This window comes from Anarhichas minor, unplaced genomic scaffold (assembly GCF_050575085.1).
Source record: "Anarhichas minor isolate MPS153535 unplaced genomic scaffold, ASM5057508v1 ptg000071l, whole genome shotgun sequence".
Taxonomy (NCBI): domain Eukaryota; kingdom Metazoa; phylum Chordata; class Actinopteri; order Perciformes; family Anarhichadidae; genus Anarhichas; species Anarhichas minor.
The window spans coordinates 2,215,097-2,241,192 of record NW_027466517.1 but is presented as its reverse complement, the minus strand read 5'-3'; the positions used below and the strand labels follow the sequence as shown (position 1 = coordinate 2,241,192).

The window sequence follows — 26,096 nt, the reverse complement described above, 5'->3', positions numbered from 1 at the left end:
TGCAAACATTTCGTACATTAAGAAGCTAAAAGATGAAAAGTAGAATAAGTAGTAGCTTAAATCCTGGTGCCCATAAGATACATTCAAAGTCTTACACTAGAACAGTTCTTTGTAAATATCTTACTTTGAGAAATATTAACACGTTTTTCTACAAAAGAATCTTCTCTACGCAACAAAAGAAGTTCTTAAATGTTAAATGTATGTACAAGGAAAAAAAAGATTTTAAATCAGAAAAAATCTTAAAGATATATATTGTCCTCCTGTCTTTAACTAAACGTTTTTTTGTCTCAATCCTCTGTTGTGTCCTCTTTGTATAAGTTGAAAAGAATTTTGGCGAAAAAAAAAAAAAAAAACCTGATGAAATACACAAGTAAACAAGATGACCAGACATTTAATGCCAACTGATTAACAGTATGAATACAGTAATATAGTACAAAATCCTCTCAAGCACTCAACGGTCTCACATGTAGTACTGGGGTTCAAAAATACGTGAATAAGTACAATTACAAACATATATTACACCCTCCAAACTACTGTAGGTGGACTGGTTTACTGGTCTGCAGACTGGTTTCCTGGCATAGACGAGACAGAAGGAGGTGTAGGGGGGGTTTTGGGTGGAGGAGTTTGTAGGGGGGGGTCCAGCATATGCCCGGCCCTGCTGACAGCTTGCCTACGTTCCCCACCATCTTCGCCCGCAGGCTTCCTGCTTCTTCCTCTCAAAGAAGGCAGAGTATTTTTTATTTTATTTTGGGGGGGGGGGGGCCTCCAGTCAGGTTTGGGTCCTGGTGAAACCTGGTGTGCGTGGGCAATCTGCTGCCGAGGGAAGAGCGAAGGCATTAATATATATGTGTGTGTGAGCCTGGTTTAGATTTGTAAGACAGAGAACAAGAAGAGGACGAAGAAGAAGAAGAAAAATGTGAGGAGCTTGTCTCTCGTCAGGGTCGACCTCTGACCCCGGGCTGCTTTCCCTTCAGCGCTTAACAGATATTTTCGTTAGCTTGTATGATGTGAAACTTTTCTCCTCGGCCGGATCCATAAACTGAGCACACGGAGAATTTTGATACCACACACACACACACACGCACACACACCAGTCTCTCTCTCTCTCTCTCTGAGGGAGGCCGGAGGTGAGAGGAGGAGACGGGCCATCCATACGCTGATGAACCGCTGACTCGACTCGTTCCTGCGTCCCTCCCAGCAGTCTCTCTTACCTTGACCCTCCTCTCGGTCAGGACGGAGACGATGCTGCGTTCACTGGCTGCACCTTCGGATCGGTTCCTTTAAAAAAAAAACTGCTGCGTTAAATACTTTCGGTTTTATCCGTTTGTCCGGGTAAGAACGAGGGTGTTAATATTCGGCACCGAGAGGCCTGAAGAGTCTTTGCTGACCAACCTTTAGGACTGCAACTGTAATGTCACTGTTCTTGATTTATCTGCTAACTACTATGATTCAAAACGATTAGTCCATCACATACTATTAATTAATGAAGTAAAAAAAAATCGGTGTGCAAACGTGCTATGCACATCTCACTCGTCCAAAATGTATCCCCCCGAAACACTGGCATCTGCTACCGGTGTGTTTCGGATGTGCTTAGCCTAGCTTAGCATAAGTTAAATAAAGGGGATAAAATCATAGACTGTGTATAAGAAGTGGACGTAGTCATCGTGACCCACTGGTTTGTGGACTGCCGTTATGAAGTCTCGAGTTCTGCGATGTCGCCATCTTGGATTACGGCCATCGCCATGTTGTTTTTTTTGCAACCAATGAACAGAAGTTACCATATTTATATATCAACAACAGACTAACAAATCGGACTGAAAGGCGGCGATAAATATATATTAAGATAATCAGGGGTTTAGAAATTGCAGAAAGACGAAACTGTAATGAAAGACAAAACAGGAATGTAGTACACTAAGCTAAGCTAGGCTAACCACGTCATGACTCCAGATGCATACTTTACACACAGACTCTCAGGAAAAAAATAAATCAAAGTGATCATGACAAAAGAAACAAATGACACTATCAGAACACATCCGACCAGCTGGAGGAGAGTTAGAGAATCAGCAAAAAAAAAACGTTCCACTTGTCTTGCCGCTGTTTGTTTGTTTTTGTATGAGCGCGTCCAATGTGCCGGTGGGAGCACAGGTTCGTGTGCTCGGATACTGGGTGGTGGCAGCGGCCTTGATTTTTCTGAATCTTTGTGCGTAAACTTGAGATAGTCGGGGTGGTGCCGTTCTCGATGGTAGCGTGCGATGGCATATGTGTCTGTAACACGTGCTGCAAACACGCACACACACACACTGGCTCATCAATGAAAGTCGGTCAGAGGGGGGCGTGGGGGGGTTCCGGCCTCTCCCCATTGCTCTGCCAGGCCATCTGTTCCTCCTGCCTCCCTCTCACCACACAACTGCCTTCCTGTTTCATCCTCCTCTTCTTCTGTTGTAGCCACATGAACCCATCACACACACACACACACATAAACTGAGCACCGTCAAGAGTATTGAAGACGAGTTTCACATCATCCGAGCGAGGCGAGTTCATCGTCCGAGTGATGATGTTATTGGTGCCTCCCAAAAAAACTGCCAAAAAACAGCGAGAGAGCTGAGCTGAGAGGAGAACACTCTAGTGTGTGTGTGTGTGTGTCGGTGTGACGTGAAAACCCAGCATGCACCTGTGTCTTTAACACTCACCCCGGACCCGACTGCTGCTGCCAAATTCTGACCCCCCACCCCCAAATAATAAGCTGTATTCCTGCTTTATTACTGGCCGTTAGTAGCTACCTGAAAGGATGGAGATATCTCTTCAATAATGACACTTGTAAATAGTCAGACCAGCAGCTTCCTGCAACAGACGGCTCACAGAAATCTGCGCTCAAAGCGAATTAGTTCAGAGCCTAGCGTGCAGAAGCTAACCGCTAACATGTCGTACTGCTAATTAGTAGCACCGGGGTGCGGTTTTAAATCTATATTATAAATAAATACATTTTTATTCTCGCGTTGACAGGGAGGAGTATCTGTTAAGAAAAAATCATATCAAACTTTTTTAGAGTCAGTCGAGCTGCTAGATGTTCCACTTTGTTCAGTTTCTAACTGGTTTATCAGACAGATAATGTGCCACAGAAACAAAGCTATAGATCTGTCAGCAACTCCTTTCTTTTACTTGGTTTTCTGAAATGATTGCACCCCTCATACCTCTTTTTTCTATCTTTTTTATTCTTCTTTTATCTCAGTTCCGATCTGTTTTTCATGCCTTTATTCTTTCTCTAGGCTGCTCTGTTTTCTTACGTGAATTCCTTCATCTTTTCTCTCTGTTCTCCTGTTTTTGGCATCATTCTGCCACCATGTTCCTCTCTTCTTCACTCCCTTAATTTCCAGACATATTCCTCCCTTTCTTTACCTTTATCTTATTAATCCTTTCCCTGTCTCTTGTTCTATCTTTCTTCTCTTTTTGTTTTTGTTTTACAGTCTTATTCTGTATCCACATGGCTCTACTTTTCCTTCTTCCTCTCAGTCCTCCTGGTTTTCAGACTTTACTCCTCTTCCTGTTAAATGTTCCCTCATCACTTCTTTCTCTTCCTGGTTTTACAGTCTTATTCCTCCCCTTTTCTCTCCTGGTTCTCTGACCTCCTCATCACTCCGTTTTCCTGTCTTTCCCTTTTTTCCCCACTCCCCCCTCTCTCTCTTGTTGTGCGAGCTTGGCGGAGGCTTGGTTTCAGGCCTGGTGCTGTTGGCTGATCTCCAGCCTGGCATCAGCTCAGTGGGAGCAGGTGGAGCCCCCATCCCCCCATCACACACACACACACTTTGTGGTCCTGCAGTATTTTTTAGCCCAAGCCGCCGCCGACATCAACCCGTCTCCATGGTGACGTCCATGTCGAGTTTTTGAGTTTCTGCTCACGTCTGATTGGTCGGCTGCTTGTAAGTGTTGTGGGATGTAACTCATATCTCCCATAATAACCTGAACTCGCTCTGATGTTCTGACTCCACTCCAATCTCAGCTCTTCTTTTTCCTCTTCTTCTTTTTCTCCTTCTTTCGATCCATCCTCCTTTCTTTCTTCTTCTTCTTCCTTTCCTATCCTTTCCTCTTCCTTCTTCTTCTTCTCTAACCTTGCTCTGATGACACTACCTCTATAAACATAGTTATACCATCTATCTATCTGATGTGCTTGTGATAATAGTATGATTTGCAGATGCAGATTTAAAAGTGTGAGTTCATTTAAATTGAACATATTTTATTTTGAAGGTTGTTTTGGTTTTATTTGGCAAGGTTTGGAGACTCTGTGCCTTCTGACACCTCATTCCTTTCAAAAATGAGCTCTGGCTATGCTGGATGATCACTGGAGCTACCAAATAAATAGTCCCAATGAAAGCTGCCCCGGTGTGTTCAGGGGATTATCCACAATAACCAGAGATGTGTTTGTTTGTTTGTTGTACATCTACATTCAAATGAACTCTCTTACCTGTCTGCATTGGTTCCTGCATTTGGCTAAAGTGAAAGACCTGCTTTCAACCAGCCAGTGAAGGAGGATTTCTCCCCAAAATGTTATATTATATTCTTTCAAACCCAGCACTGACGCATCATTTTAGACACATTCCCCCAGAATTCCGACTGATTGTACGTCACCTATAGAAACTTTGTGATTTCCAGTAGATTGTAGAGTAAAGTTCAGTGGGTTTGATCAAAGCTTAGTTTGTAAAGAAGAAGAAGAAAAGAACATACTGTACTGTGTTTAAACTTGACTCAGTAGCGTCCATCAAGACTTCAAGGTTTATTTTTACTTCTTACTTTTCCATTGTGACGATCTGCGATGATCCGTTGTCATGGTGACGGCTGACGTGGTGTGATGCTGATGGCGAGGGTCTGACTTTGTTAAGCTTCTGCTGATCTTAATGAAGCTGAAGGAGAGTTTGAGCTGCAGTGTGAACTCAGCCGGGTGTGTGTGAAGAGGCTGCACCTGGGGGAAGAGGACCGTGTGTGTGTGTGTGTGTGTGTGTGTGTGCCCATAAACATAATTCTACCTTTAACTTGATATTAAACTAAGTCTAAACCCTCAAACAAGCCTTTAAAGAAGCGAGGAACAAAAATCTCTGTCGCCGGGCGGTTTGACTCTCTGGAAGCTCTTTGTTGTCTTGCCCCGTTTTTTGGGGGGCGAGGGAGCACGTCGTCTCAGTCAATGAGTGTGAAGCTATGAATGAACGAGTGATTGACAGGGTGGATTATAGATGACATGCTGCTGTGGGTCATTTTCTCCAAAATAATCCCTTCACTTCTGCCTCTGATGGAATTCAACATGTGTTCAAATATTTATTTAAATTCTAAATGATTCATTCTTCTTTTTAGATATTTCATTGATAGTAATATTCTCGTATTATTATTATTGTCATTTATATTATTATTATTATTACTATAGTAAAATGAAATGTATAAACATAATCAGTAAAACTGCATCCATTCCAGGTTGTGTCGAAATATTTTTGGATTACATTTGATTTGTTTCAAACATTTTATTTGTCTTCATACCAATAAATAATATTGATATTTATAAATAATTGCAGAAAAAAAGTGAATACTAAGAACAAATTTAGACTCACCTAAATGCATCTGCACATCCACACGCCTTTTATTCAACAAACATTGTTGTTTTAATTAGAGTTTTTTATTGTTATTATTTTTTCTCCTTCTGCTCATTGAGAATAATCAATTTTATTACATTTTTCTTAAGTTTATCTTGCAGTTATTTCTCATTTCCAGATGTAAGAAAAAATATGAATTGATCACAGTAAGCAATTTGACTGTGATATGAAGTAATAAACACAGCATTCACGTTAATCATGCACCTCTCTCAAAATATGTAATACATTTATTTTATTTTTTTCTATTTATTTAAATAACAATTTAGTTTTTTACATACAGTCCCCTTCATATATTGACATGTTGATGATCAGCTGGACTCTTTATCATGGTGCAGAATATGTTCCTGTGTTGTAGTGTCCGTCTGTCGGCTCTAGATGGCGCCTCAGGCTTCTTTACTGCCACTTTGGGTTTTTTATTTAATCAAACAAACACATTATACTGAAAAGTCAGATGTAATTAAAGTAGAGGAAAATATCTGCAGAAATCTGGACACACAGACAAAAATTCTACTTATTCAGATTCAGAAGCACGCACAAAAGTAATACAAATCTGAATTAATAAAGGTCAGATTCCAGCAGATTGTTTGTTCTGTTCACATGTCACTAAAAATATAGATCTGAGCGATAAAATCACATTTTCAATTTTGAGTGTGAACGCAGCCGTCATGTGATATGATGAACCTTGTTTTCACTAGAGCTAAAAAAAACAGAAAGCCAGAAAACAATTATTCTCAGTGCGAATTAGCCTCCCCCCACAGAGAGAGTAATCCATGATCACACATTAAGATTATTGATCATATTGAAAACCCAATTTAATTGCCGTAATCTAATTACCTTCTCTTTGTCTTGACCTTCGTCTGCGAGCCGTTGTTTAGCCGGCTAATAACCGGGGAGCCCACGGGCCTCGGATGTGTTTGAGCGAAAAAGTAAATCTGCGGATTGTCTTGTTAAATCACGCCGGCCGTCCTTCTATTAACATAAAAGCTTCTGTTCATTAACCTCGGACGACTCGCGGCTCAGCGCCTGGAGGACTGAGAGACCTGCAGCAGAGAGAGAGAGAGAGAGAGAGAGAGAGAGAGAGAGAGAGAGAGAGAGAGAGAGAGAGAGAGAGAGAGAGAGGTCAGCTGAGGTCGACACAGATTTATTTAGAAAGAGCCGCTAACAAACAGGTGCTTCACAAGACAAACTCCGGCTTTGGGGACGCCAAGGGCCCCGTCTCGTAAATTCACTTTAATGAGGATTTGAAATGAAGAATAATTAAAGGGTTTTATGTGGAGACACTTCTAAGGCCAGAAAGTTTTGCTGACCAAAATATCTATTTAGACTGAGACCAAATTTAATAGAAGGTTCTATTTTCTATACGTCCTTCTCGTCCCCATGTTGCTGTTTGTCGTGGCCATTTTTTCTGCACAGGAACACAACGCCCCCCTTTTCTTATTCCGGCCTCTGATTGGCTTGGTTGTTTCTCCAACTGAAGGAAATAGAGGTCTGCTACCTGGCTCATGAACTTCTCTGCACCAAATATTATGAAAGAGCTACTTTGGGGATTTATCGATGCCTCTCCATCAAATCTGGGGTCCATATTTTGACTTTTAAGTCCTTCGTTGTGGGTCAAACTCCAAAAACCTACATTTCCCATAATGCAACAGGATATTGCCTTTAATTAGAGCCTTATGCCGTGTTCACACCAAACGTATTCACGTCATTCGCGCCGCCGGTCTCGCCAGGGACTATTTGTGTTCATTCGCGTGAATCGCGCTGGACACGCCGGAGAGGGGGCGGGGCTTATCGCCCTGAAAGCCGTTCAACTGCCCGCCATTAACCATGGAAAAAATAACCTATATTTCTGCTTGGTACGTGTTGTGGAAGTCACAGATATCCCGGGAAACTAAACGCCGTCATGTCTGGGTTCATAACATTGTCCATGAGGAGCTCCGTGGATTTTATCGAGCTGTATGAACACAAAATAAACTGATTTGGCTGTGATTTAACGGCAATAAACCGACAAAAAGTGACTCCGAGATAACTACGTAATGATGCCGATTTGTACTTGTCTTCTCAATGGAGTTCGGATCGATCGGTGCTAGGCTATGCTAACATTGTAGCAGCTCCATCAACACTTACAATAACGTCACCTAGACGTAAATACGGCAGCGTCTATTCATTGTTTGTACCATATGGTTTACACACACACATTTATACACATAGTTTGGTCCGGTCTCTATTGATATGAGTAGAGCTCTGGGTGAACACAGACGGCTACAGTATTTCCTGATTCAACAACTGCAAGACGTCAGTGATGACAGGAGAAACATCTCAACGCTGATAGGCTATCGCGCCACAGTGTCACGCCATTTTTTCGCCGAAGTTGAAAAATTTCAACTCACGCGTTTTGGGCGATTTGGCGAATTCGCGTCAATCGCGCCTCGCCATCGCAAATTCGCATCACTCCAGTCTGTGCATAGACTGTGTGTAATCTACTCGCGCGAATAATTCGCGCCGCGCTTGGTGTGAACGCACCATTAGTGTATGGTAAAAACAGCCATTGCTTCCAAACTGCACACCTCCACGTAGACTGGATGCGGGACGTATCTCACGGACTTCATCAGTAGAGGAGTTTCATGGATGACAAGTCCTTAACAAAGTGTAAATAGCAGAAACTCCATCTGCTGAGGAAGTCGAATGCTCCAGCTACTAAATGGCCTTCGTGGTGAGGTTTAACTGCTGCATTCGAAGCTGTCACGTTCATTTCGAATTTTCTTTTTCACATTAAGAGTTTGTTAACATTAAGCTATATATTGGAAATGAAAGAAATCATGTGGAATCTTGGAATGAATGCTCTGTTCAGTGAAACTCTCAGCTGTCAGCAGGTAACAGCAGCAGAGTTCAGGTGCTCGCGCTGCTGCAGCTGCTGATCTGCACGTGAAACCTCCGCCGGTCGGGTCCGCTGCAGAGCCTCCGCTTCCCCCGAATATCTGCACCGACAGCAGTTTGGTTTCCTCCCCCCTTCACACCCGCAGGCACGGTCATCACAGCGCGGCTCTCATCAACACTTCATGCGAGGAACGGAGCCTTGTGCAGCGGCCCTTCTAAATCAGCAGCAGCAGCAGCCGCGGCCAGCGCACCGACTCCGCGTCTCGGCCGGGAGGGAGCGCTCCCCGCCGCCCGCAGCGGGATGCACGCAGCGCCGCGGGGGCTGTAGCGGCTCCCCGCTGCACGGAGCCGGGCTGATCTACGAGCGCTGCATGCTGCACCGGGGTCACACCGAGCTGAACCGGGTTATGTGGATCCAGCGGGACAGGGAGGAGAGGAGGAGGAGGAGAGAGGGGGGGGAGGAGCAACTGCGGAGAAAAACAAACAAACACGTTTTAAAAACGACTGAAGTAATGCAACTTTTGTAAAGTCTGCTGCGACTCGAGCCGAGCCGAACCAAACCAAACAAACAGACAGAGAGAAGCCGGTGGGCCGTGCCGTGCCAAGACTGCAGTCACACTATTTTCTCTATGGATTATTTTTCCAATAGAGCTCCTCAGAGACTGACTCTGCTGCCGGACATGAAGCATCCCGAGTGAAGGTTTCTCACCTGCACCTCTTATATTTGCAATGGTACGCAAGTATAGTCTTTATAACGGTATTATAACTAGAGTATAACTCTACAATACCTCCATAACACCATGTCTGTCTCTTCCTCTATTATCATTATTATTAATTGTAATATTATTATTACTATTATTGTAATTATTGTTGGTAGTACCAGATGTTGTGGCCGTAAATGGAATGCAGTGAACAAGCGTGTTCTCGTGTGCACGTATTCCTCTTTTTTCCCTGTTTTACCTTAATTCACCGTCCAATCAGACGCGACTCTGGCGTTCAAATCCCTCGGTTCTGTCCAATCGTGGAGCGGTAAGCGGCGGTAGCTCTGGCGTCGCCGCTCCTGATTGGCTCTGCCGCAGTTGGAGGCGGCGCAGAGGTTCACGTGCCCTAAAGTGACGCTATACAGCGAGTCTGTGCGGTCCTAGAAATGTGCGCGTGTCATTAAGTTTATGGTGACTTTATTGTGTTATATGATATCTTATCTCTTATGTGATGGCTTTGATAAACACACAGGTAGATTTAATTGTGCTTTATATCACAATGATATCCATATAATACTTAACAACACTTTAATAACACTTATAATTCAATAAAATGTGATACTGTAATATTCCTACAGTGTATTTGGTGCTAGTTAATTAAGGAGTTTGTTGTCTTTCTTTCGACATTATTATTAATATATTTTTTGTGGTCCAATTATTGATCATGTCTGTTATTTCCCTTCTTCTCTCTTAAATTACAACTTTAAGTTACTTACAATAATCCTGTAGGGATTTTTAAAGGCACCACTTTACTTATTAGTCCCTTTATTGCACTTTTATCACCTATAATTTCGAAATAATAAACTCATAATATCCCTGTGTGTCTGAGTAGTCCATGTTCTTACCTCTTCCAATATTCCTAATATTCTCTGTAGGGTTGCATGTCGGTTCTGTCTGTTTACAGTGACCTTATTCAACTCATGTTCCATTTCAGGGATTTACAAGGTGTCAACTGCACCTATTAGTCAGTTTATTTGACTTTATTACATTTTTATCTCCCAAAATATCAATATGACATTTGAGTATTTGAGTAAAGTACTCAAAGTGTGTCAGTAATGGTAGTTGAATCTCTTCTGATATTCTTCCATATGCTGTGGTGAGTTTCTAATGATTGTGGTACTTTATGTCCCATATTGTTGCGGTCCTTCTGTGTGACGGGACGTGCGTGAGCGTAACCGGAACTTCATTGTGGTGTTTTTACCTCTTGCGGTGTCTCTAGTCTGAAATACTGAGACAATATCTCCGTCTGGAGTTTCACAGCTTATCTGCGGTTCTCGGAGGTGATTTATGCTTCTGTTTGTGGAGTTTGAGCTCCTCTTGTATCGTCTTTTAACGGTCCTATAGGGACCCGCAGAGTGTGTGAGGCCTCGTCGGGTTTTGATGGTAACTTGTCTACGGACCAACGTTCCTCTTATGTCCCCGTAAAGGCTTTTACATGCATCAGGTGAGACTTTAGGATCCTTTAAAGGTGGCTTTTTGTGTCATTTAAAAGCTCCCATGCTCAATCCAGCAACATGTAATTTGGGATTTTTCAACATTTTATCACTATCTTGTGAAAGCTCCAAATGTTCATTCATTGATGTGTTTCGGTTGAAGTACTTCTTTCTGCATGTTTTACTGTACAAGCTGTGTGGATGTTGTGTGTAGGGGGCGCTGTTAAACTGGCTCCACCAGCTCGGTTCATCGGGAGTTTCAACACCTGTAGAGACCAGAGGAGCCTCACTGTGATCACACAAATACACCGTATTTATACTTCTCCATGTATCTGGCAGCTACTGAAGTACACCTACATCTCATTGTAATACTGTTTGGTTTCATCTCTGAGCGGGGCCTCAAACTGCTGAATGAGTACTTTTCACGCTTCAGTACGCCCTGATATTTCAGTCTTTATTGACATCCAAAGTGCAGAACTTCCACCTTTCTACTTGTGTATTTTAACAGCTTTTGCTCCAGTCAACAGATGGAAATACTTTTTTCTTTTGTTTTAATTTTGGCTTTTTGTGCAGGACTCAACTTCAATTTTATTGTCATTCAAGACGATATTAAAAAAAAAAAAGCATGGTTGAAAATGACAAAAACTTCACACCGAACATAGAAAAGATTGCAAAACGAGAAAAAAATCAGCATCAAAACCAGTATGTCCAAATAAAACAGCAGATTATATACTATATATATATATAGTAGCAATAAAATGTAATGTAATAAAGCATAAATAGAAAAAATAATACAATTGAATATCCATCAGAGGTCAGGGGGTCACGTGCGGTGGAGTTATATAAGAAGAAGAAGAAACATTCCTTTATTAGTCCCACAGTGGGGAAATTATTCTCTGCGTTTAACCCATCGCAGTTAGGGGTTCAGTGTCTTGCTCAGGGACACGACACGGTGCAGCCGAGGATCGAACCGGTGACGGACAACCCTCTCTACCCAGTAAGCCACGGTCGCCGTTGTAACTAAATCTCACGTGTCTTACAATTATATAAGTGTGTTATGTAAATGTGATTTCTGAAAATAATTAATAATAATATTAATAAACAATAATAGCTGTATCTGTTGGAGGCTTTAAATCGAGTCAAAGTCATGTAATTGAAAGAGTCTCCCCGCACTGAGTGGATCCTGTCGGATCTCTATAGATCTCACGGATCTCCTCCTCCGACTGTCGGCTTCACATTGACTTCGCTCTGAAGCGGCTGTTGTAACTCATGCGGAGAGACGTTCGGTGGTTTCCGGTGGTTTAAAAGTTGCCTTTTGCGCACGAAATATTAGAGCTTGTTTTATGTCTCGCGCGCACATCGGGACAGGAAGAAAAAAAAAAGGAAGCCTGTGGAGTGAGTGAGAGTGGAGGCTGAGAGGGAGCGGAGCCGCAGAGCCGCAGGCTGGACTTGGACTTGATTAAGCGCAGGGGGAGGAGAGGCGGTCAACCGGGGAGTTACGATCCAAAGTTGCGCGGAAGCACGCGGGACTTTGGCGGAGCCGCAAGACGGGCTCTCCGCTGTGATTAATTCCATTTATCCCTCCTTAACATATGAACTTCGTGTGTTGTTGCTTCCGCTGCCCACTGGACCCCGTTAAGTTGTTTATTTAGAAACACGGCGAACATTCCGTCAGAGCTGCAGAGAAATTTCCACCTCGTGTTTTCTAATCAATACCGATCAAACTGATCAGTTTCATCTCAACGTTCTCCAGAGCGGCGGGATCCCGGAGCACACACACACACACACACACACACACACACACACACACACGCGCGCGCAGCAGCGGCAGCATAACCACCGGATCCTGTTTGTGAAACTGCGTGAGCGGGATCGATGGCGTTTCTTTCTGATCGATAAGCAGTGTGTGATCACTTGAAGCTCTGCAGGGGTCCGTGCGCACTGTCCCGCGGCCGCACGCACGCACGCACGCAAAAACACACACCGACGCAGTCCGGGCGGCGGAGCAGCGAGTAAAGGTCCCGGAGCTCGGAGCAGCAGAAAAGGCATGAGGAGCGGCGAGGAGGTGGCGCTCCGCTCTCCGTCCGGGACAACACACCGACTCTCTCTCTCTCTCTCTCTCTCTCTCTCGCTCTCTCTCTCTCTCTCTCTCTCTCTCTCTCTCTCTCTCTCTCTCTCTCTCTCTCTCTCTATTCTTTACCGTCTCCTCCTGTTGGAGATAAATTAACGGAAAGCAGCTGTCGGTTGTTTTAGAGGCGAGGCGGCCGTCTGGCAGCTCAGGGATCCCGTTTTGCCTCTTTCTTTCTTCCTGGTCAGTTCTCTTTTCCCGGGACTCCGCTGCTGCTGCTGCTGCACCGCGCCCCTCCAGTCCCGAGCACCGAGGAGCCGCACCGCCGCACGCCGGCCACAGCGCGCTGCAGGACGGATAGACATGTTGCCGAGGTCCGCCGGTCGCCGCGGATCTCCCGCGGTTTGAAATGCAGTTTCGGGACGTTTTGGAGATTTACATCGTCCACCACCACCACCACTACCGGCCGCTCTTGCCTCGCAACCCCCCGGCTCCGACACCACACAGGGCTTCCCTGTGACTTTTCTTTTTTTTTCTTATTTGTGTGGAAATTTTCGGCTTTTCTAACGGGACTTTTTCATCTTGTTGCCGGAGATGTTCTTCGTGTCTGGGCTGAAAGTTGTGCGCTCCCCGGCGGAGGGCCTCTAACAGGTCCGGACAGTACATGTAACCCGAGGCGGAGGTCAAAGTTCAGCTCTGGTTGGAAATGTGAAAGCGAAGGGGGCAAAAGGAGGGCTCTATTTCCCCCTCTCTCTCTCTCTCTCACACACACACACTCTCACTCCTTTTTTTTCTGTTCTTTCCTTTTTTCACGTTACACATCACTGCGCACACTCACGCGCAAACACACACACATACACACAGGCTGGAGTTACAGTAACACCCCCCACCCCCACACACACAAACAAACACACACACCTCTTCCAGATCTAAGATTAGATCCGACAGATATGTATTCTCCGCTATGTTTAACACAGGTGAGTGTGCTCTTCAAACTTTTTTTTTAAATTATCTTAACGGTGTTTCTTTTGCAGCTCGAGCTTTCCGCGAGCTCTCTTATAGCCCGCTTACTGTACACCGAGGACCGTATGGACTCTATAGACGGTTCTATAGAGTCCGCGGACGCGCTGCAACTCGCTCGCTCTCTTTCGCCTCTCGCGCTCGTCTTCCTCCGCGCCGCAGCACATGGCGGACTCATGTTAACGAAAGTTCCTTTCGTTAACATGAGTTATATATATATATAAATATATAACACACACCGCGCAGTTGTTTCTGTGGTTGTTCGAGACGCTGGTTGTTTCGGTTTTCTGCGGGCTAAGCAGACACTTTGTCCCCGGCTGCTCGACTGACTTAAAAGCCCCCCCCCCCAGCTCTTTGGCTCCCGCTTTCCCGGCTCAGCCCTGACCGGAGCTCCGGCGTAGAGTTTCACGTGGATGTCGGTTGTTTGTGCAGGACGTTTTTCCTCCTTTTTTTTACCGTAAAGTTTGAATGCTATATACTTGCGCACAATAATGTGGACGGGTGAACTCGCAGGTTATTTCTGTTCTCTTCTGCCCCAAAACTTTCCAACTGTGGCTCCACAGAGACACTTTTAGACACACTGACTTCAGTTCAGTTTAAGTGAGACATGATGGAACATTTTTGAATAATTTTTTCTCTTTTTTTACGGCTGTGGTAGTTTACATGACATGTTTCTGTTGAAGGAGGTTTCATATTTGCAGAATGTGAGCAGGATCAATGTACAGATAGGGAGCATGAAGGCTTTGCAGGAGTTTCAGTCCCCCCCCCCCCCCCCCATTTTCTTCTTCTTATCTTCGGCTGCTGGTATTGAACCCTGAAGGTTTGATCCTGTTCTGTTAAAAAAATCTAAGTGGATTTAATTATAGTTTGCTTCCTTTGTGCTGCTGTCCAGGCCTCACGCAGGAACCTGCAGGCCTGACTCAGATATGTGTCTCTGCAGAAAAAACAAACACCCAAAATGTTTGTGTCAGAGGTGACCTGAGGTGACACAGCAGCAGACCTGCAGCAAGCAGAAAATGTCATTCCACACCTACACAGATGACGGAACTGGTGACTAAATGATTTGGGATTTATTTACAGACCCAAAATCCCTGAATTTAAATAAAACCTCTTTGCATATTTATCCGTTAGTAACTTAAATTTGACCTAATTTTATCTCTTTAAAAAAATGTTTTTTGCTCTGCCGCAGTGTTGTGTTTGGGGTCAGAGGTTAGAAAAAGGGGATTTAAGAGCTTTTTTTGGGTGTGACCTCATGGAGATTCTGGCTGCAGATTTTGGCTTCCTCTTGTAGGAATTATCGTCTTAATCTCCTGAATTAACCCCAGCGCATCGACACAAATAGATTTAAATCGTAAAACACATTGAATCACACTGATTTATATTTAAATATATATATTTTTTATTTCAGCATCTGACACACACATTTCTTTTAAATGAATCCACCAATTATTTAAAATGCATTTCATTGCCAGGATTGGCTTGGAAATTAAATTAGATGTCATATTTTAATTATTTATAACCAAACCGTTATTCCTTCTTTATGATCCAGAAAGAAGATCATTCATTGATATTTAACTCTTAACAATTTCTAAATGAGTGGATTTATCGATCCAGGGACACAGTGGAAGGAGATCATGCAGTTTCATCCGCTGTGGAACATTTAGTTGGTGTTGGCTGTTTTAAACGTCTCGGTTCGTCATCTTTTTTTCCTGACTCTTCTGATTTTTTTGCTGCAGCTTTGTTGAATCCAAAATTTGGCACAAAAAAAAAAATGAACAGATTTGTCATCTTGATTTTCTGGTTGGAGGTTCGGTCTGTGTTGAGACGCGTTCGAAGACGATCTGAAACTGCAGGAAACATTTAGGAGCTTTAAGGTTTAATCAGATTATCGGGCAGTAAAACCAATAATCAGCAGACAGAGTCGCTTTTATAAATCCTGCTCAGTGGAGGGTTTGGAAAAAAAAGTGTTTCAGAGGTTTAAACAGATGTTTTTTTTTACTGGTTTGGTCTTTTGAAAAAGTCTTATCGAGCAGATGTTTTTTCTTTTTGTTTAATGGTTGCATTTAGTTAATTTTTGTTTTAATTCATCAGATATTTTTGATTATTTTCCGACATTGAACAGCAGCTTGTGTGGTTGTGTGCGTAACGAGCTGCTCACTGACGCCTTTTGTCCATCCTGATACAATCCAACCAGCCTGGACCAAACACCCTATTTTAATTTCACATTTCAAATTTAATGTAAATATATGTATATTTAAGTTAATGTTGGTTAAAACTGCTGATTTATTTGAAAAACACTTTCAGGTAAACTTGAACTGGTGTTTCCTGATTGATAAAAAACAAAAAAAACAGTTTGGGATGTAAACGTTGGAGGATTTCCTGCTGAGCTGCCGGATTCAAAGAACACTAAATAAAATCAGATGCATTAAATGCCAGTGATGTAAGCGTCTGCATTTTGGCCCTCAGCCAACCAGCGGGGGGCGCCCTCAAACGAAGCCCTTTTAATTGTAAATTAACACTTTAAAGATGCTCCTATTAATCCTGGCCCGTGGTACTTTTGGTGATTTTTGTGCCGTTATGACACATTTTTTGCGCATGGCGCTTCAGAATTTTGCGGCGCTGACGAAATCTGGATGTTTGATTTCTAGCAGACTTCGAATACGTTTTCTCAAGCTAGCTTTTTAGTTGGCTTCATTTTTTGGCATTTTAATTGTTCTCTTTATATTATTTTTGTGGTCACAGAAGCAGGAGTTAGAATACTACAAAAAAACATGTTGGGATATATATATATATACAGTATATATGTATAAAAAAACATAAACCAGGAGTCAGAGGAGTCACTGAAACAAACGGTCCACCAGCAGTAAAACCAAGAAAGGTATCGTGTAGGATGTAGGAAGGTTTCATGGTTCCATGCTGCATTTCCTGCAAACATGACCATGACCTCCGTTAAAGTCCAAAAATGGATCTTCCAGTCCTTCACTTCTTTGACATATTCTTTAGGCTCTGATTGGCTCCCAGATGTCAGGGGACTTGTCTGGCGTCTGTGCGTAGACGTTTGTGCGGTCGAGGCTGCTGCCGGCCGTTAGTGGCGAGGCCTCGCCGGCAAAGCCGCTGAGCCCGAGCGACACGCCGATAATTCCCCCAGTGTGCCGGTGTGGGTGTCAATAGACGGGGGAGGCAGGGAGGATTACCATTATTGCTCCCCCCCTTAAATGATTCATTCAGGGGGGTTGTTGTCACAGGCCTGTTGTTTCGGAGCCCATTACATCTGCACCAAGGTGCAGAGGTGTGTGGGGGGGGGGCAGCATATAAACCTCGGCCACCAGCTCCCAGACTCTCCCCCTCGCGGGTTTACAAACGGAGATTTCCTCCGAGGGGAAAGAAAGAAGGAGACCCCTGAAGGAGGCGCAGAAAGAACCCCGGGGAGCCGCGTCGCGCGTCTGCTTCTAATCCCTCCTCGCCACGTCTAGAAGCAGCCTTTTCAATCAGCGATGCTCCTACAGAAGAACTATCAGATGAGATGAGACTAGTTTTTTTTAAGAATACCGGCTCCAATTAAACGTTGTACTGCTGACAAATTTACAGAGAGAAAATAAATTCCAGAAACGAGAGAAAAAGTGCACGAGAGAGATTATCTCACACCAACTGACAGAGTTTGAGCTTGTTTGGAAAAACAGAAACAGAACGTTTTTTTTTTTTTGGAGGCAGTATGTGAAAAGAAATGACTTGTTCATGAAGAAATGCGGAGCTCAAGTGGAAACACAGTGAAAAACAGCAGTTACAGAAGCTGGAAAATCTTTAAACAAGCCGAAAAAACGCCCGTGGGTTAACAAAACTTTGTTTCCAACGCAAATCAATCAATATTTCTTTCCTTTAAAGGGTCATTTCCTTGATTTTTACTGCAGAGATCTGCTTTGTTCTGTCTTCAATTGAAGACTAGAGCACCAGCTTCTGATTATTAGACCAGAAAGGTTGAATATTTACTCATTTTAAGAGTCAGAAGCAGGTTTTTTAAGCTCAAATATGAGGCGTGTGACGATGGATATTGTTTGCGGTGCACAAATTCTCCCAAAATCCTCGTCCTAAAATGTTTTATTGTCCTAAAATAAGCACAGTCCTTGGATTGAGATAATCTCACATTTCCAATACAAATTGTCTTTTATTAATAACTCTTTTGATTCTGCTTTGTTTTGTTTTTCCTTATTCCTGTAAGAACAGAAGCTGCACAGAGAACGAGATTCATTAACTGACTAAAAAAGGTCAAATTTTCTTTTGTTTTCTAAATCGGAAATTAGGAAAGGTACAAAAAAAGCGAAAACCGGAACCGCTATAACATTTATATTTTTTATTAAACAGGCCCTAAAAAAACCAGCCACTAGCTTTACACCATCTCATGTTTCCATATAAATCAGCTTGTATCAGTATTCTTCTTGATACAGATGCAGAAACAGGATTATTCTGTTTCGAGACACATTTCAGAAAAGATTCCTGAGTGGAGGGGAGGCTGACAACAAGAGGGATTATCTCACCCCGCCGGCAGAAAAGCACGTTTTTTAAGGCTGAATATGAGACCAAGTGACTCGTTAAGTGGGATTTGGTTTGAGAGTGTGAAGCGGCGGCGGCGGAGGCCCCGGTGTGTGAGTGGCTCAGGAAGCTGAAACGCTGCACTGGGCTGCGAGGAATGTTGGTATGTGGCTGCAGCGAACATCCAGAGCCGCCGAGCTGCAGATCCACTGTGGAATGTGTGTGTGTGTGTGTGTGTGTGTGTGGAGGTTGAACACATCATCTGTCCGGCAGCCGCTCGTCGTCCTAATAACTGCCAGAGGATGCGCACAAACAGAAACACGTCTCAGGAAAACCGCAAATAACAAAAAAAGGCGGCGTTCCCAACCCGTCCTGGAGTGAGAATCTCAGAGCTCAGAAAGAGGGCTGGCAGGTCTGGCTGCAGAGCGGCTGGAGGCGCTTTTGGAGACAAAACCCGTTCGCCTGGACAGTCTCCAAGAAGAAACAATGTGCTGTATTCAGACCCCTTGACAAGGTGTGGGGGGTTGAACAATGTTATATATATATAAAAGAGAACCGATGCAGCTGGTGCTCTAATGCACAGCCTGTAGATACACCCCCCCCCCCTTTTTCTTATATTGAAAAAAAGATCTAAACCACAACCTCGAAATAAATATGAGAGGCTGTTTTTAAACGATCATCAAAATGTGTGAGGGATCCCAACAAATCTCATATTCAGACTGTATCACAGCCTGATGTAGCTTCTTCCTCTGTGCCATTGACCTCCATTAAAAACACACCAGTGAGCCATCGGTGTTCCTTCATCACCAGGAACACACACACACTGGAGTTTATTTTGACTCTATCCGTTAGCTCCAAACTTATCCGCACCTTTAACTCGCCCGTCGTTGAATTGAGAACACACCTCCTTCTTATCAAGTCACTTCCATCTCTATTGAGTCCTTAACGTCTTGGTTTTCTTACATCAAGGGACCAAAACAAATCTGCCTGTGTGGTGGAACAATTCCCACACAAATCAACTCGTTCCAAGAATTTTTCAGATTTGTTCATTGGTATGTTGAATAAGACGAACTGTTGCTCTAGAATCAAGAAGAATGACGTTCAGTTGTAGAAAAGTCTTGAAACAATTTGATTTATGTTGAAAAGACATCGAAATGCTCTTCACAAAATGAGGAACAAAGAAAATCTGCCTGTTCAGTTGGAATATTTCAAGTTGTTGCTAAAGCAAAGCAGCTCACCATTAACTCTCATTGTTCTTGATTGTTGAGCAGACACCCATTCCTTGAAAGTAGTTACAAAAAAATTCTTATAAAATCCTCCTAAAAAATGTGTATCATTGAGAGAAGGGAAACAATATATTTCAACCTGCTTCCAAACAAAAATCAACTTGTTTCAAGAGGTTTTTTTGTCTGTATCTTTCCATTTTCAACTTTAAGTGAGTAATAAGTGAATAAGCAGTGTGTGTGTGTGTGTGTGTGTGTGTGCTCAGTTCATAATGTAGTATCCACATGCCACCCCAGTCGGAGGCATTTGCACGTATCAAGATGTGTGTGAGCGTCTTTGATCTATGAATAGTCAAAGTGTTTTTTTTTTCAATACGTGGCTCAGTAGGGGGGGGGGGGGGGTCTCCAGCCTCCCTGCCTCCTCCCCCCTCCACCCGGTCCTGCTCAGTAACCCTCTGAGGGTTTTTTATCCAAATAAGAAATGTTCCGTGAAGATGTTTTCTGTCCGTCTGTGTTCAGCTTCTCCTCTTCTTCTTTGTTGCCGTTAAAAAACCCTGAGGACAAAACAAAAGAATATTTATAGGGCCACTCCAAATCTCATGGACTCATTTTACCTGCAGAGCCAAAGAATTACAGAAACATTCATCTAGATTTGGCAGCCATTCATTCCCACTTATTTTAATATGCTATGAAAATCAGTTTCAGAGACTTGAGACTTGCTCAACTTCTAATGTTTTTATTATTCGCTGGTGGAGCCCATTCATTGAGGGACCAATGGTCACATGATCTGCAGTGCCATTTGTCTTCAAACAAGATTGTGGACAGATGTTTTGAACCTCCATACTTTTCTGACTGTCAAAAGTCATCATGCTAAAACACATAGGCTTGTTGATTCATTCTTTTATCATGTATTCCTCCTTAAAGTCATAGTTTTACCCTAAAAAACTTTACCTTTAAACTATATTTCATTGAGACACAATTGTAAAGCTGCTTTGGTTTTTCGTTGGAAAATGTAAAAATTTCTCAAAATGAGGAATCTGAAAAAGTGTCATATAGGTATGGGGTATGTTGTCTTCACTAGTAATACTCAGATCCAGAGATAGTGTGGCTCGTTCCCCACTTCACCACGTTTCTAGGTTTTTCCTAATCGTAGTGCCGTGACGCCTTTCAAGAACAAAACACCGTCTGAAGGTTTCCTCGTTTTAGTAAAAACCTGCTTCTCAGACTAGATTTGAGGCTAATTGTGTTGTGATGTGGCACATTAATACGTTAAATATTTGAGGTTTTCACAGCGCAGCTGCTCACCTCGCCGGCCTCCGAGTTTACGGAGACCTTGTGCTTTTTATAAAAATCGCCTCAACAAGCTGTAATAACATTTTAACAGGAAGCTCTTCTCCTCTCTCCGCCTCTAACTCCTCCTCCTTTAGCCTTTTTAAGATCTGTGGATGTGTTTGTTTCTGTGCCTCCCGTCTACGCTTCATTCAGCCTCCCGTCTCCGTGTTGTGACACTTTTCTCTTTCAGCCTAATGTGTTCATTTCCTGCTCGGGATAAGCCTGGTTTTGTGGTGGTTGTGGGAGGGGGGCAGGTGTAACCAACCCCAAATTGGGTCTAATCCACGACATGCCGTCTAACCACATTCCCACCTGGTAATAACTACACAGCCCTCATCAGCCCAAAAGCCACATAATGCACCTTTAATGCCGCTATAATCCTCCGCGCGGTGCGACCCAGAGCGCCAGTGTTTGCGTTCTGCGGCAGCTTCCCTCCCGCTCGGCTGCCGCTGGCCTGTTGCTCGGCTGTTTGGTTTGTGTGATTCTGGTCGGTCGCTGTGTTTATTCGGGGGCTGGCAGACCCCCACACAGAACCCCACACAGACCCCCAAAGACCCACATTCCTGCCTGGGAGCCAAGAAAGAGGCTGAACTGACAGCGAAGAGTCTCGGAGAGACTCTCTGCTGCAGCCTGAAATAAAACAACTCCAGAAAACACTTTATCTCTTTCTTTTTTTCGTATCTTCTCTCCTTTTGTATCTGCTGTTTTCCTTCTCTCCGTCATTGTTTCCTCTCTTCCTTTCTGAACTCCTTCTATTCACCATGCTTTTCATTCTGTCCTTCGTCTTTACTCACTTACTGACTCTCCTCTTTTGTTTCTGTTCTTTTTTCCTTCCTTTCCTAGTTTCCTTCTATGTGTCATCTGCGTTTTCTACTTCTTCTCCTTTGTTCCCCCTTTCCTTCCTTCATCGCTTCTTATTGCCTTCCTTCCTTTCCTACTTTCCTTCTTTGTGTCCTTCCTCTGTGCTTTCTACTTCTTCTCTACCCTCCTTTCGATGTCCATTCTTTTCCTTCTTTATTTTCTCTTTCTTTTCTTCACTGCTTCTAGTTTCCTTCCTTCCTTCCTTTGGTTTCCTCTTCTCTCTTATTGCCTCTGTGCTTTCTACTCTTCTCTTTTTCCACCTATTCCATCCTGCCTTTCTGTGTTCCATCTTGTCTTCTATGTTCCGTCTTTCCCCGCTTCCCTTTTCTCTTCCTTCCTTTTATACTTTCTACTTTCTTTCCTATTTCCATCTTTCCTTCCTTCCTTTTTTATCTTTCTTTCCCTCTTACCTTCTTTTCTCCTTTCTGTTCTTCTCCCGCTGATCTAGAAGCTGTAAAAGTTTTAAAATAGTATCCCTTTGGGGAGTTCTCCGGGCGTTTCTCTGTAGTGTAGAAATGTGTTCTTTTCTCTGTTCATGATACAAAACCCCATGTTAGGAAAAACAAATCCTGATCTAGCTACACTGGCATCTTTAAAAACAAGTTAGTAATTACTAAGTGTCCAGTTTTTACAATTTACTTTTCACTACTAGTTTTTTAATCATTACAAACTGTACTGTGCAGCCAAACTTTGTTCAAACTCAGAAACCTATTTCCAGATCTAGTGGAGATCCAAAGATACCGGATACGTTCGGCTCAGATGGCAACCTCCAGTTCTGCCGAGTGAAGCCAAAGTGGAAGTGTCTTAAAACATGCATCCTCTCTAAAGTCCAGCAGGGGGCGACTCCTCTGATTGTATAGAAGTCTATGAGAAAATGACTCTACTTCTCTCTTGATTTATTCCCTCAGTAAACATTGTAAACATGAGTTTATGGTCTCAATCTCCAGTTTCAAGTCTTCTTCAATACAGCATGATGTTCATTTAGTAAATTACGGTCCATTTAGAGTCAAACAGACCATAAAGCAGGGTATGCTTTAGGGCGGGGCTTACTGTGATTGACAGGTCGCTGCCGCTACCTGAACCGTATACGTCGTCTCTATGTCACTCCTCCGCATTCCAAATATGGTCACTTCTGTTTATCGGTTGCAGAAAAAAACAACATTGCGACGGCTGTAATCCAAGATGGCGACGGCGAAATTGACGAACTTAAACCATCAAAACGTCAGTCCACAAACCGATGGGTGACGTCACGATTGCGTCCACTTCTTATATACAGTCTGTGGTTTAGCTGAATCAGTCTGTTTAACAGCTTCAATGAAGAGATGGAGCAACATGATACACAGTACATACATATATATATATATGTATATATATATACATATGATACTGTTATCATTTTTCCATTCTTAAATCTACTTTTGCATTAACTTGTTGCTCCCTCCCCGTCTCACCACAACTCTCCTCTCTGTCCCTCAGGATGAATTCCATCCTTTCATCGAAGCCCTGCTGCCCCACGTCCGGGCCTTCGCCTACACATGGTTCAACCTGCAGGCCCGCAAGAGGAAGTACTTCAAGAAGCACGAGAAGCGCATGTCCAAGGAGGAGGAGCGCGCCGTGAAGGACGAGCTGCTCGGCGAGAAACCCGAGGTTAAGCAGAAGTGGGCGTCGCGCCTCCTGGCCAAGCTGCGCAAGGACATCCGGCCTGAGTTCCGGGAGGACTTTGTGCTGACGGTGACGGGGAAGAAGCCGCCGTGCTGCGTGCTGTCCAACCCCGACCAGAAGGGCAAGATGAGGCGGATCGACTGCCTGCGCCAGGCGGACAAAGTGTGGAGGCTGGACCTGGTCATGGTGATTTTATTCAAAGGGATTCCCCTCGAAAGCACTGACGGGGAGAGGCTGGTAAAGTCTCCGCAGTGTTCGAACCACATCCTGTGCGTGCAGCCGCATCACATTGGAGTTTCCGTCAAGGAGCTGGATCTCTACCTGGCCTACTTCGTGCACGCAGGTAAGTTCTCTTCTTCTTCTTTGTGTGTGTGTGTGTGTGTGTGTGTTGTGTCGCCGAGCTGCTGAAGCTGCAGCTCTTTGTTTGGTCTTTCGCAACATCTGACGCTCCACAGTCCTGTTTGTTGTGGCATTCTGTGATGCGTGGCTGAAAAGTGTCACATTACTTCAAACAAATAGCACCGATACTCTGGAACTTATCGACTGGTGACAGGAATCCTCGGCCAAAAATCGAGCATTTAGTTGTGATATTCGTTGACGGAACATTCAGAGCGTTAGACAGATCCCTGACTGAAAGCAGTAGTCAATGTTAGCTACATGCTTTCCTGTTTTACACTTACTGTTTCTAGTTTCCAGTTTGATTGTGGCTTGTAATCCGTCTACAAATCTGCCACATTATCTACTTCCATCGACGGGTTACGTTAGCTACCGGTCCAAGCAGATGTACTCTAACTTTGGACAATAGGTCAAGCAGCTTAATCATTCCAAAGAACGTTGGACTGTTTTCTTGGAGGGATTTAAATGTCAGATTTAAACTCATCGGGTATTATTGTCTTTTTCAGATAATTTTTTTGGGGAGCCTTTTGTAGATGGACAATAGCGTGGAGGCAGACAGGAAACAGATAGAGATAAAGGGTATGGCGTGTAACAAAGGTCATGAGGCCGGAATTCAACCAAAGATGTTGCGGTTATATGGCTACAGATGCGTGTTTTCTAAAATCATATTTTTTTTGTCTTGAACATCAAAGTTCCTTCTTGACGTCGGAATCTTTTGGCAAACAATCTCACCTTGAGGTCCATTTAGTAGCTGTTTCTGGACCTTTCAGTCGTCTCACATGGTCATCAGTGGGTGCAGACAATGAATGACTGGACTTTTAAGCGAAGGTGGACTAGAAGTCTTTTAAAGTGCTCAGAAAAAAACTCCCATCTGCTGAGGAAGAACATGTGAGTTGATTGAAAGCTTCAGAACTTCTTCTAAATGCTTGTTTCAAGATATTTTTTGAAAAGTAGCTGAAAAAGTTTCTGCTGAAAAACAAGTTTTCTCCAGAAATTCTCCAGATCTATTCTTTTTTAGGGTTCAGATACACACTCATCAGTGTGTCGATGACACTTGTTTATCTGGTAGTTTGAGGATGAAGAATCCAGCTCCCTCTCCCAGCGAGCGTGTTATCAGCTGCAGACAGGCGTAATTTCATCAGCGGTCAGTAAAGCAGAAGTCTGAGGAAACAAGAAAAGGTCTGTGCCAGAACCCCGTCACCCCGGCGGGCCCCCTGAGAGCGGTAGCAGGTCGCTGTGTTTTCTGGGTGAAGCTGGCACACCTTCCATGTTTAAAAAACAATTATCTTTGGAGTGATTGCTCAGCACGTTTTCCCCCGATTTGCCACTGATTCCACGGGAAAATGATTTGGCTGGTTGGAGTATTTGTGCGTGCAGCAGCGAGCATGCAGAGGAGGCGTTTGGCAGACTGTATAAGTGCTTGGCACCGAGCTCCTGAGTTTGTTTGGGGATTTGGAGTTTTCTTGAGAAAAGGAGGACGGCGTCGGTGTAAAATAATCCACAAGATCCACTATCAGATTCCTTCACTGGGAAAACTGATAATTCAATATGTTCTACTTAGCATTTTCCGTCTGTAATCAAGTCCCCAAAGTTTTATTTTCTGAGAAAAAATCGTATTCAATAATTAATTATTTATTAATTCATTCATTAATATTAATATCAAATATTTCAACCTAGTTCCAATAAAGGTTTCAAGTATTTTCTGAAGTCAATTGCGTTTTTATTGAATTTCAAAGTTAATTCTTGACGTTGGAATCAAATCCCCTCAAGGTCCATTTAGCAGCTGCTTCTGGACCTTTCGATCACATCCCATGGTCATCAGCAGGAGCAGACGTTTAAGCAAAAGTGGACTAGAAGTCTTTAAAGTGCTCAGGAAATTTGAAGTGTGATGATTAAATTAATAAACTCCAGCCGCTGAGGAAGATCATGCGATATGACTGAAAGCTGCAGAACTGCCTCAAAATGCCCCAATGTTCCTTTTTTTGTTTGTCAATTTCTGCCGGAAACAAGTTGATTTCTTTCTGCTGAGGAAATCTTTTTGGTGGGGTTCAAATGCAGACCCAACTGGAAAAAGAAAATCTAAAAGATTAGTTTTTTTAAGAGGACATTCATGGGAACATTTTTAATGTCAGAAAAAGCAGTGAAGTTTCATCCGGGACCCGTCGGCAGTCACAAACACTCGTTTGCGTTCTGGAAAGATCTCTGAACCATAACTCCAATCATTTCCCTCTCACAGACTTATGCCCCCCCCCGTGTGTGTTATCACTGTGCGGTCGCAGCGATCAGCTGTGTGCAGGTTCACACTG

The 26,096-nt window shown here is 43.5% G+C and overlaps 1 protein-coding gene across 2 annotated transcripts in view; it reads left to right on the top strand.

Moving 5' to 3' along the window:
• The window catches only part of nfia (nuclear factor I/A), a 155,484-nt gene that overhangs the window by 35,411 nt on the left and 93,977 nt on the right, over positions 1 to 26,096 (top strand). The window contains exons 1-3 of one of the 2 annotated variants that reach the window (XM_076079309.1): positions 13,004 to 13,746; positions 23,209 to 23,737; positions 25,018 to 25,020. In XM_076079309.1, coding sequence (XP_075935424.1) covers positions 13,720 to 13,746; positions 23,209 to 23,737; positions 25,018 to 25,020 — 559 coding nt within the window. In that variant the 5' untranslated portion in view covers positions 13,004 to 13,719. Of the gene's footprint in view, positions 1 to 13,003; positions 13,747 to 23,208; positions 23,738 to 25,017; positions 25,021 to 26,096 lie in introns of those variants that run through there. The other variant, XM_076079310.1, reaches the window with a different exon arrangement.